The following is a 12282-nucleotide window of genomic DNA, read 5'->3' on the forward strand; positions in this document are numbered from 1 at the left end:
TTGTAATGCCATCAAATGTTCGTATTTTGAAAGTCGTGTTATGATTGACTATATGTTCCTCTTGGATAGAAAACATATGCTAGTGTTTTGACTGAATGATTAGATATTGAGTCAAGGTTTGCCGTGTTTCTAGAGAAAGATTTTTTGCATTTTTAAATGTAGAGTTGGTATGGCTATTATTGGATTACTGCTTCAGGGTTTCCAGTCTACCAGGTTGCGCGAGTCTCAGAGAGCCTACAGGTCATTAAATAATTGGTTGATGTGTAGCCTATAGGTCTATACACCTGGTTTACTATTCGTTTTCCCAAACTCAAAACGATTTGTGTGGCCAGGTTAATTGGTCAATTGATCTGAATTGTGGTCAGTGAGTTGGTCTGTTTTCAGGCTCAGATTTCAAACCTGTGCAAAAAGACGTATCCTTACAACATCTACAGAATGCTCAAACCGTGGAATGTTGGCACACGATTACTACAGCTAACACACCTCATTATTTTTTTTTGGTACAAAAAGACAGATGGGACACACTGCACTAGACTAGCGGGTTTGTTGCAATCGTCTCAAATTGCACCGGAGATCGCTTTTTAATTTAATTTATTTGGAATTCTCCAGTGAAAGCGTTTGCGCCAGCGACTATACGTGACGTCAAAACCAGTATGGCGGTCGAGGTGACTTCGGCATTGCTTGCTTTACGTTATAGAAATAGTTTTTAATGTAGTCTACATGTTTTATCTGTTTCGTTGTGCATAGTTTCAGGGATCATTTGACTGCGCTAACGCCCGGTCTCTGGCCTTGAATGAACAGCCACAAACCAGTTAGCGATAAGGCTAGCACAGCCGTATCTTTTTAATTACATTGCAATACTACATACAACTAACTGGCAATATTGTACAATAATGACAACCGCATCACTCAACTACCCACTTGTCTGATCTGTTCTTTGCGGTTTTAAACCCAACGAGTCATTGGAATGGTTTGTGTCTTCATCTGAGTAGATAGCTATAAGACTAGCAACACAACTTGGAAAACAACTACTTTCGTTAGTTAGAAGCACTGTTTTTCATGGTCAACTCGCCTACACATTAATAATAGCTTGTGTGATGTTTTTTTCATTAGCATTCGTTTTGACAAATAATTATCGGTCTCGTATGATAGCAATCTTTCAAGTCCTCTGCTTGCTTTTGAAATATTTAAATTTGTTATTTCTAATTGCAAGAACACAACTTCAAGGCATTTCAGTTGTTTTATCCAATTGTCACCAGCTAGATACTATTTATTACTGATAACGTTAGTTGTCATCAAGCAAAACTGCTGATCTGTTTGAATTGAGCTATATAAATATGTTCACTGTGTTTTCGCTGCACAAAGTCATGATGCGTTAATACAGCGTTTCCCCAAACTCGGTGCATGTTTTATTTCCTTAACACCACACAGCTGATTCAAATGATCACAGCTAGATGATTCCTTGATTATTTGAATCAGCTGTGAGGCAAGAACCAAAACGTGCACCGAGTTTGGGAAACGTTACCTTAACGTTATACTATTATTCGTATTGCTTGGCAGGTGCAATCCACCAAACGAGCGGACCCGAACGAGCTGAAGGTTATTTTTCAGAAGGTAAGAACATCTCTCGTTGTCCTTCACTTTTATGCCTGCTGTATAGTTCATTTCATTGTGGAAAGATTTTGGGCTAGGGTGAACTAATTAGAGGTCTGACGTCATTTAGCTTGCGGGTGTCTTGTAAGGAGCTGTGTGACTGAATCAACCTACCACGCACAGTGCTTGATTTGGGCAGAAGTTCGCCAGAGTTGAATACCGGAATCTCAAAATGTTCTGCTGCTTGAACTCCTGATACTCTTACAGAATATTAGCTCAAAAGTATTGTGGAGGTCCTACACCTAAATATAAACCCAAAATGAGTACTGACACCCATTTCAGTACAAGTCGAGCACCACACACACACTACCAGTCAAAAGTTGAAACTTAATTCAATGGTTTTTATTTATTTTTACTATTTTCTACATTGTAGAATAATAGAAGACAAACTATGAAATGACACATGGAATCATGTAGTAACCCCCAAAAATTGAAATATATTTTCGATTTGTCAAAGTAGCCACCCTTTGCACAATCTTGGCATTCTCTCAACCGGCTTCATGAGGAATACTTCTCCAAAAGTCTTTAAGGTGTTCCCACGTATGCTAAGCACTTGTTGGCTGCTTTCCCTTCACTCTGCGGTCCAACTCATCCCAAACCATCTAAATTGGGTTGAGGTCAGGTGATTTGTGGAAGCCAGATCATCTGATGCAACACTCCATCACTCTCCTTGGTCAAATAGCCCTTACACAGCCTGGATGTGTGTTTTGGGTCATTGTCCTGTTGAAAAACAAATTATGGTCCCACTAAGCGCGAACCAGATGGGATGGCGAATCGCTGCAGAATGCTGTGGTAGCCATGCTGGTTAATAAGTGTGCCTTGAATTCTAATTACATCAGACAGTGTCACCATCACACCACCTCCATGCTTCACAGTGGGAACCACACATGCAGAGATCATCCGTTCACCTACTCTGCGTCTTACAAAGACACTGTGGTTGGAACCAAATATCTCAAATTTGGACTAATCAGACCAAAGGACAGATTTCCACCGGTCTAATGTCCATTGTTCGTGTTTCCTGGCCCAAGCAAGTCTCTTCTTCTTATTGGTGTACTTTAGTAATAGTTTCTTTGCAGCAATTTGATCATGGAAGGCCTGATTAACGCAGTCTCTCTGAACAATTGTCTGTTACTTGAACTCTGTGAAGCATTTATTTGGGATGCTATCTGAGGTGCAGTTAACTCTAATGAACATCCTTTGCAGCAGAGGTAACTTCCTTGCCTGTGGCGGTCCTCATGAGAGCCAGTTTCATCATAGCGCTTGATGGTTTTTGCGACTGCACTTGAAGACACTTTCAAAGTTCTTGACATTTTCTGGATTTACTGACCTTCATGTCTTAAAACCTCTCTGGGAAATGTGGGACGCTAGCCACCCCGCCAACAGCCAGTGAAATAGCAGAGCGCCAAATTCAAAACAACAAATCTCATAATTCAAATTTCTCACACATACAAGTATTATACACCATTTTAAAGATAAACTTCTCGTTAATCCAACCAGTGTCCGATTTCAAAAAGGCTTTACGGCGAATTCATACCATTAGATTATGTTAGGACAGCACCTAGACAAGAAAAACCACACAGCCATTTTCCAAGCAAGGAGAAGCATCACAAAAACCAGAAATACAGCTAAAATTAATCACTAACCTTTGATCTTCATCAGATGGCACTCATAGGATTTCATGTTACACAATACATGTATGTTTTGCTCGATAAAGTTCATATTTATATCCAAAAACACAATTTTTACATTGGCGTGTAATGTTCAGAAATGTTTTGCCTTCAAAACCTCCGGTGAATGAGCACATCAATTTACATGAATACTCATCATAAACGTTGATAAAATATACAACTGTTATGCATAGAATTAAAGATAAACTTCTCCTTAATTCAACCGCTGTGTCAGATTTCAAAAAAGCTTTACGGTGAAAGCACACTTTGCAATAATCTGAGTACAGCGCTCAGTCACCAAAACAAGCCATACAGATACCAGCCATGTTGTGGAGTCAACAAAAGTCAGAAATAGAATTATAAATATTCACTTACCTTTGATCTTCATCGGAATGCACTCCCAGGAATCCCAATTTAACAAATGTTTTTGTTTCGATAAAGTTCATCTTTATGTCCAAATACCTCCTTTTTTTCCCCGCATTTAGTCCAGCATTCCAAATTCACAAGAGCGCGAGTTTAGTCCAGAAGAAAAGTCTAAATAGTTACATTACAGTTCATAGAAACATGTCAAACTATGTATAGAATCAATCTTTAGGATGTTTTTATCATAAGTCTTCAATAATTTTCCAACCGGACAATTCCTTTGTCTTCATAAAGGAAAGAGAAGGGAGCTCGTGCTCACGCCCGTGTGCGTGACTGAGAAGATGGCCAGACACCTGATTCCAATAGCTCTCATTCTCTTCCCATTTACAGTAGAAGCCTGAAACAACGTTCTAAAGACTGTTGACATCTAGTGGAAGCCTTAGGAAGTGCAATATGACCCCACAGACACTGTATATTGGATAGGCAATCACTTGAAAAATTACAAACCTCAGATTTCCCACTTCCTGGTTGGATTTGTTCTCAGGTTTTTGCCTGCCATAGGAGTTCTGTTATACTCAGACATCATTCAAACAGTTTTAGATACTTCAGAGTGTTTTCTATCCAAATCTACTAATTATATGCATATTCTTTTGGGCCTGAGTAGCAGGCAGTTTACTCTGGGCACCTCATTCATCCAAGCTACTCAATACTGCCTCCCTTTCCCAGAGAAGTTAAAGTAATGATGGACTGTCATTTCTCTGCTTATTTGAGCTGTTCTTCTGTATACCACCCCTACCTTGTCACAACACAACTGATTGGCTCAAATGCATTAATTCCACAAATGAACTTTTAACAAGGCACACCTGTTAATTGAAATGCATTCCAGGTGACTACCTCATGAAGCAGGCTTGAGAATGCCAAGCGTATGCAAAAGCTGTCAAGGCAAAGGGTGGCTACTTTGAAGAATCTCAAATATAATTTTCATTTGTCGAACACTTTTTTTTTGGTTACTACATGATTCCATATGTGTTATTTTGTAGTTTTGATGTCTTCACTATTATTATACAATGTACCCTGGAATGAGGTAGGTGTGTCCAAACTGTATGTCTCACCTTGCAAGATGAGTGTGGGGCAGCAGACTGTACATTAGGCTATACAGTGAGGTCCATGCTGAAGGTCCTGAGCGGGAACCTGAGCGAAGGCTCTTCTATAGTGTGTTCTCAGTTGTGTACTGTAGTTTCATGATGTGCTTGAACGACACGCCCTCGCTCTTTTGAAAGCAGTCAGTGCCTCGTGTGGGTTAACAAAGCTGGTGAAGACGTTCATTAAAAGCCCACCTGTCTAAAGATGGCTCACAAAGTGTTGGAGAGGTTACATAAAGAGACCAAAAAAAAAATACTCTGCAAAATTCCTTGTCTAAGGGATTGGACACGGAATCCTTTATAAATAATAGTCCACCGTGAGCTGGCAGCAGGACAAGTCATTCATAATTACCTTTTTTAGTTATATTTAGAGTGATAGCCTATTTTTTTTTTTTTGATTGTTCATGGCTTGTTCGTAGACATTTCAGTTATTCACTGCCGTAACAAAATCAATGTCCTTATTGCATGTCTACTCTGGCAGAAGTAATAAGAGCCTCATCACACTCAACCACCTTAGCATGCCAGTGTGATGGGTAAGGTCAAGGACCCTTTCTGTCTTAATCCACCTCAGTATGTCAGTGTTTAGCAGGAAACCCAAAGTGACGCTGTTTCTGTCGTAACCCCCCCCCACCCCCAGCATGCCAGTGTTGTAGATGCAGATGGCGAGAAGTTGATGACCCCGGGGGACTTTGTGCAGAAGTACCTGGGCCTGCACACACACATCCACCACAACCCCAAAACGGTCCAGCTCATCGCCGGTGTAGCCGACACAACCAAGGACGGGTGACGAGCTGCCTACGTTAACCCGCTATCTCGCTCATCCATCTCTTTCGCTATCTTTCTCTCTCCCTTTATCCTGTCTCCACCAAGTACATGGTTAACAGTTGATCATGCTTAGCCTTCTGTCTCACTCTCATTCTATTTCTGTCTCCTGTCGTGCTCCCTCTCCACATCAACCATGGGAGATTGTTTTCATTGTGCAGAAGGCTCCTGCAGTAGGGAATGATGGAGGTCTCATAACCACACATATTCAATGGTGATGCTTAGATCAGTTAATTAGGATGTTATTTGGTCTAAGAACAAGAAGCTGCTAATAGATTAGGTTATACACACACACACTGCACAAGCCCTTTCAATGCACTTAATCCACTCTTATGAGAGAGAATGAAATAGTTAATGATTCATGTTATTCTGAAAATATTTACTCCTTCAAGGTCAAATGTCTCAAAGTAACATGTGTGCCTTTTCTAGTGGTTAGGATTCGGCGCTCTCACCGCCGTGGCCCGGGTTCGATTCCTGGTCAGGGAACAAATCTTTTGAGTGGCAGGTAGCCTATTGGTTAGAGCGTTGGGCCAGTAATCCAAAGGTTGCTGGATCGAATCCCCGAGCTGACAAAAAAAATCTGTCGTTCTGCCCCTGAACAAGGCAGGTTACCCACTGTTCCCCGGTAGGCCTTCATTGTAAATAAGAATTTGTTCTTAACTGACTTGCCTAGCTAAAAAAAGGTTAAATGTAAACAGTAAAAATAGTAAGTGAAGTTTCACTCATTGTTTAGCTACAAGGGTCAACAAGTTGTAACCTAGGCAGTCATGTAATGGATAAAAATAGTAAGTGAAGTTTCACTCATTGTTTAGCTACAAGGGTCAACAAGTTGTAACCTAGGCAGTCATGTAATGGATAAAAATAGTAAGTGAAGTTTCACTCATTGTTTAGCTACAAGGGTCAACAAGTTGTAACCTAGGCAGTCATGTAATGGATAAAAATAGTAAGTGAAGTTTCACTCATTGTTTAGCTACAAGGGTCAACAAGTTGTAACCTAGGCAGTCATGTAATGGATAAAAGTGTGTATGTCTTGCAGGGGCATGAAGCACACGTCTGTCATTCAGCGCTGGTTAAAAGTAACAACCTACAAGCAGCGAATCCCCAATGAGTCTTTTACTTTTCACTTAAGTCTAGAGAAATGACTTGAAATCCATTATAATTGGTTTACACTATTTGAAATGCATGGAGTCATTTGAAGAAATAGTGCACGGCCTAATCTCTCCCGACATTATTGCTGACATTTTTCTGATGTTTCAGTAAAAGCTGAACCTTTCTCCCTCTGATTGGATCTCGTGTATCTGAAGCTTTGTCCTTCATGGCATCGCGCGTATTGTTTTAACGTTGCCTCTTTCTCCACAAAAACACACACACACAGGCTGATCTCATTCCAGGAGTTCTTGGCGTTTGAGTCAGTGCTGTGTGTTCCGGACGCTCTCTTTATCGTAGTCTTCCAGCTGTTTAACAAGACGGGCACTGGAGACATCTCATTTGGTACGTACATGACTGTGTGTATGTTGGGGCGGTGGTGTTACCTGCTTTCAATTGTTTCCAGCCCGCAAACGAATGCACATATGTGACGTAGAATGCGATTTTCAGGGACCACTTCTAGCTCGTGACCGCTTCTTTCAGAACTACTGGCTAAAAAGTAGACAAGTACCAGAGAATCTTTATTTATTATTATTTTTTAATAGGATTATGCTTTGAGACTTGGCACACTAATATGCTCTCTTATATACACACACTCACTTTCAAACACTTTTTAGTGCGTGTGTGCGCGTGCATGGCACGCCTAAAGGGAACCAATTATGGTTCGTTAGCACAGTAACTCAGCCTAAATGCCACTGTTTTAATCTGACGTCTGAATATAGGTTAACGCTGGTCTGTCATAGAATGAGCAGAACCGATATTGTCCCGGTGTTCATGGATGCACAGAAAGAAAGTGCGAGATGATGTGAAGACGTTTTAAAACGGCACAACTAATATGGCTGCCGTTCCTCCCCGTCACATAACGTTGCAATGACTGGGAATGTCCATTCTGCTCATTCTAATTCTATGGCTCTCTCGATCTGTCCATCCCTTGAACAGAGAATGTGCGGGACATCTTCATCCAGACCACTGTGCACCACCACATCCCCTTTAACTGGGACTGTGGGTTCATCTGCCTGCACTTTGGACACGACCGCAAGAAATGCCTCGGCTACCTCGAGTTCACCCAGTTTCTACAGGTATACACTCATTCATGCATGCACACGCTCCGTGGCGCTCACGCGGTGACATATTGCCCGTGTGACATTCAGATGGCATAAAAACATGGCATGATGTGTATAATTGCAGGAAATTTGCTTTAAAAACTCAGTGTTCTCTCCGCCCCGTGGCAAATGTGTAGGAAATGTAGCTTTATTAAACGGCCACATTTTGTCTCCGGCCAAGAGGGCATCTCAAACTATGCCAGTGGCCTTGCCCGCTACCACGCCCCACGTTAACTTTGCCACCACTGTTGAAAAATATCCTAGTGGAAGCACTGCACACGCTCTTCTCTACCTACAGGAGTTGCAGTTGGAGCATGCACGCCAGGCCTTTGCCCAGAAGGACAAGAACAAGAGCGGCACCATCTCTGCCGTGGACTTCAGTGACATCATGGCCACAATCCGACACCACATGCTTACACTGTTTGTGGAGGAAAACCTGGTTTCGGTAAGAGAGAGTGTATGACTGTGTGTGGGATAAGAGAGTCCGCGTGTTTACAAACAGGGCATCCCTGTTCTAACCCCTTCCTCTGTGCGATTGTCCTGCCAGGCTGCGGGGGGCAGCACCTCTCACATGGTCAGCTTCTCCTACTTCAACGCCTTCAACTCTCTACTCAACAACATGGAGCTGATCCGCAAGATCTATAGCACGCTGGCCGGGACCCGCAAGGACGCACAGGTCACTAAAGGTAACATGCGTGCACCTTGCCTATACAGGCCCTTACGTATACCCACACACACATTCCCATCGTATACCCTTACACACACACACACACTCACACACGCAGGTCAGAAGTGCTCCAGACGTGTGAGAGGAGTAGCGTGATCCCACTTTGCCAGTCGTCTGTTAGCTGCCAGCATGAGAACTGTCATGTTGGAAGAGAGCATTGGCAAGGTCTGTCTGTCTGTCTGTCTGTCTGTCTTTCGCAGACTATTAACCCATTTCTCTCTAGAGGAGTTTGCCCATGCTGCCAACAGGTTTGGCCAGGTCTCTCCCATGGAGATTGACATCCTGTACCAGCTATCAGGCCTACACTCCCACTCTGGGTAAACATACACTGCTCTAAAAGCCTCGTATTGAATACACACTTGTTCAGAGTGTTGTGGTAATGACGCTGTGTTGTCTCAGGCGTCTGAACTTTGCTGACATTGAGAGGATAGCCCCGCTGGAGGAGGGAGCGCTGCCCTATCACCTGGCCGAGTTACAGAAACAGGTAAGAGACGTGTGTGTGACTTCGTGTGAGTGAGCGAGTGTGCATGTAGGTCAAACTCTCCTCTCTCTGTGTAGCAGAGCCAGGGTGATGGTTCCAGGTCCGTACTGCTGCAGGCCGCAGAGTCGGCCTACCGGTTCAGCTTGGGCTCCATTGCTGGAGGTAAGGGACTGGGGGTGAGGTGAGGTACTTGGTTTAAAAAAAATATATATATGTTTGCCTAGTTTCAATAGCACACTTAGGTGTGTGTCTCTAGCTACGGGAGCCACGGCAGTGTATCCGATAGACCTGGTGAAGACCAGGATGCAGAACCAGAGGAGTACAGGCTCGTTCGTAGGAGAGCTCATGTACAAGAACAGCTTTGACTGTGCCAAGAAGGTGCTGCGCTACGAAGGCTTCTTTGGCTTCTACAGAGGTACGGACGGACACTGTGCGTTCTTGGTTGCTCTCTGCTCGCTTTTCTTCCCCTCTTGGCTGCTGTTTTCCTCCCCATCCTTCTCTTCTGCTCTTTACCTATTTTTCCATCCTTCCCGTCCCTATTTTTTTTCTCCTGGTCCTCTTTTTTTTTTTAATTGCCTGCTATTTTTGCCTTTCTGCACTGCCCTTGCATTTCTGCTGTCTCTTCTGTGGATGGAAAAAGGACTGCAAGACGGCCATTTATTGTTGGCTCACCCACACTGCATCACTAAACCGGCCTCCATCCATTCTCTTCTTCCTTTCTTTAATTCTCACCTTTCCTTCATCCTCGTACTCTTTTCTCCTCCCTTCTCCCCTAAGAAACTGTAGTCGTCATGAGACATGGTTCATGTCATATGTGGACTCAATCTCCCATGCTGCCCTGCAGGTCTTCTTCCCCAGCTCATAGGCGTGGCTCCAGAGAAGGCAATCAAACTTACGGTGAGTCTAACTCCTCCCCCTCCACTCAGCCAACGACTATGGATGTGCACCTTAAGATAACACGTATTCTGTTTAAGACATGCCTGACTATTCTCTCTGTAGTATTTATTTGATGATTATCTCTCTCTCTCTGTTCTCCCTGTAGATGAATGACTTTGTGAGAGATAAGTTCACTGGTAAAGACGACACCATTCCCTTCGCTGCTGAGGTGCTGGCCGGAGCCTGTGTGAGTATGGCCGACGACCAAACCTGTTCCTGTCAAACTTCCCAACTCTAAATGCGTCCCATTCTGTTCTACCTGAATGGGAAGCTGTGGTAGCCTCCCTCCCTCCATGTCTTTCGCACTCATTTCACCTTATGTCTCTCTCTTTGCAGGCAGGGGGTTCCCAGGTGGTCTTTACTAACCCGCTGGAGATAGTTAAGATCAGACTGCAGGTGGCAGGAGAGATCACAACAGGACCCAGAATTGGCGCCCTCAGTGTCATCCGAGACCTTGGCTTGTTCGGCCTCTACAAGGTAGGCGTGTGTGGCCATTACGTCTGGTGTCATTGTTCTTGTATTTTGGTAAACAAAAGGCCTTTTGCTTGAAAGTAATGTATTTTATTTACGTGTGTAGGGCGCTAAAGCATGTTTATTGAGAGACATCCCGTTCTCAGCCATCTTCTTCCCAGTGTACGCCCACACCAAGGCTCAGTTTGCAGACGAGCAGGGTAGACTAGGCCCGTTACAGCTGCTAGCTTCTGGAGCCATCGGAGGTACACACGCTTCACAGACCTATTCTACTTGATTTGATTGTCAAAAACAGTCATGGTCTCAAGTGACACCCTTTCTAACTCCATTTCCCAGGCATCCCTGCTGTCTCCCTGGTGACACCTGCTGATGTCATCAAGACTCGCTTGCAGGTAGCAGCGAGGGCGGGACATACTACCTACACTGGAGTCATGGACTGTTTCAGGAAAATCGCGCAGGAGGAGGGATTTGGAGCACTGTGGAAGGGAGCAGGAGGTGTGTGTTGTGGTGTTTGTGTGTCAGTGACTACACAAATGGGAATTCACTTTCTCTGTCTCGCTCTCTTCCCCCCCCCAGCTCGTATGTGTCGATCCTCTCCTCAGTTTGGAGTAACTCTGGTGACCTATGAGCTTCTACAGAGGTGGTTATCTGTGGACTTCGGAGAACAGTGAGTACATGCGCGCACACACACACTCCCCACTGTTATCACTCAAGGTGCCATTGTTAGTTAAGCTCCAATGTCTCATTTCCCTCTTTCTCCAGTCGTGTGGCAGGGTCTGAGCCCACTCCTAAATCTCGTATCGCTGAGCTTCCTCCGGTCAGTGCTGACCACGTGGGAGGCTACCGTCTGGCCGCGGCCACCTTCGCTGGCGTGGAGAACAAGTTTGGCCTCCACCTGCCCAAGTTCAAGTCCTCCGGAGTGGTCTCCATTCACCCTGACCCCGTTGACCCCTCTTCTGCCCCCCCTCAAGAGGAGGCTTCCACCTCCCTAAAGACTGGCCTCTAACTGCCTGCCACCACCACTCTAGAGGCTATGCACTTAGACAGACATGCATACTGATCAACACACTCATTTTGAGGGGCCATGTACACCAAAATGTACACTCCTAGGGGCCATGTGCACAGTTATAAACACCCCAGGGTCTACTCTAGTGCTCTAACCCTGGTCCTGGAGAGCTGACTGTAGGTCCATTGTTGAAGCAAGCATTAACCTGAACACTACTGTTGTATCTTCCGTGGCTACATGCACCTCTCCTTTTTTTCTTTCCGTTCCACTTTTCATATGAAACCAGTGGTTTGAAAGGATCTCTCGCTCTCATTTTTATATATATGATAATTTTTTGGGGGGGCTACTATGATTGGACAGTGTGTGGGAGATATTTGATTGGAGGGCATGTGTAAGGCTTTACTCTAAGTGGGCCTTGCACAGGAAGTTACTGTACATATTGTAGATCTGCTGTACAGAGACGTGACACAGCTGGAGAGGAACGTTATTACTGATGTTAGAGCAATATTAATGTAACATTGGAGAACAATGTTATGGTAATCCCATGATAGCGTAACGTTTCAGTAACGTTAAAAAGCAACGTGACTAATGTTGGAGTTACGTTAGATTGACGTTGAGCCTTCGTCTCTTGAGAATCACTCTTACTGATGTACAGACCTTTTCAAACTGTTTATTGAGGAGAATCATGGGCAAAGGATTAGGTAACTTAAATTCATTCAGTGTATTTTATTGAAATAAATAATTTAGTTTCACACCTGAAAAAAA

At 43.9% G+C, this 12282-nt stretch overlaps 1 protein-coding gene across 2 annotated transcripts; it reads left to right on the forward strand.

Moving 5' to 3' along the window:
• The first annotated feature begins 412 nt into the window (after nt 1-412).
• Nucleotides 413-12282, forward strand: LOC106600069 (calcium-binding mitochondrial carrier protein Aralar1). 2 transcript variants are annotated; one of them, XM_014191415.2, is made up of 18 exons: nt 413-665; nt 1561-1614; nt 5463-5608; nt 7023-7138; nt 7733-7872; nt 8195-8341; nt 8444-8582; nt 8847-8940; nt 9023-9107; nt 9182-9266; nt 9361-9519; nt 9949-10001; nt 10147-10227; nt 10377-10517; nt 10618-10756; nt 10848-11006; nt 11088-11178; nt 11274-12282. In XM_014191415.2, the coding sequence occupies exons 1-18, from the start codon at nt 654-656 to the stop codon at nt 11515-11517; spliced, it is 2085 nt and encodes a 694-aa protein (XP_014046890.1). In that variant the 5' UTR covers nt 413-653; the 3' UTR covers nt 11518-12282. The 2 variants fall into 2 exon arrangements, with proteins under 2 accessions (XP_014046890.1, XP_014046884.1); XM_014191409.2 differs by having other exon boundaries at nt 10848-11178.

The sequence above is a fragment of the Salmo salar genome, chromosome ssa03 (assembly GCF_905237065.1).
Source record: "Salmo salar chromosome ssa03, Ssal_v3.1, whole genome shotgun sequence".
In the NCBI taxonomy this organism is placed as follows: Eukaryota; Metazoa; Chordata; class Actinopteri; order Salmoniformes; family Salmonidae; genus Salmo; species Salmo salar.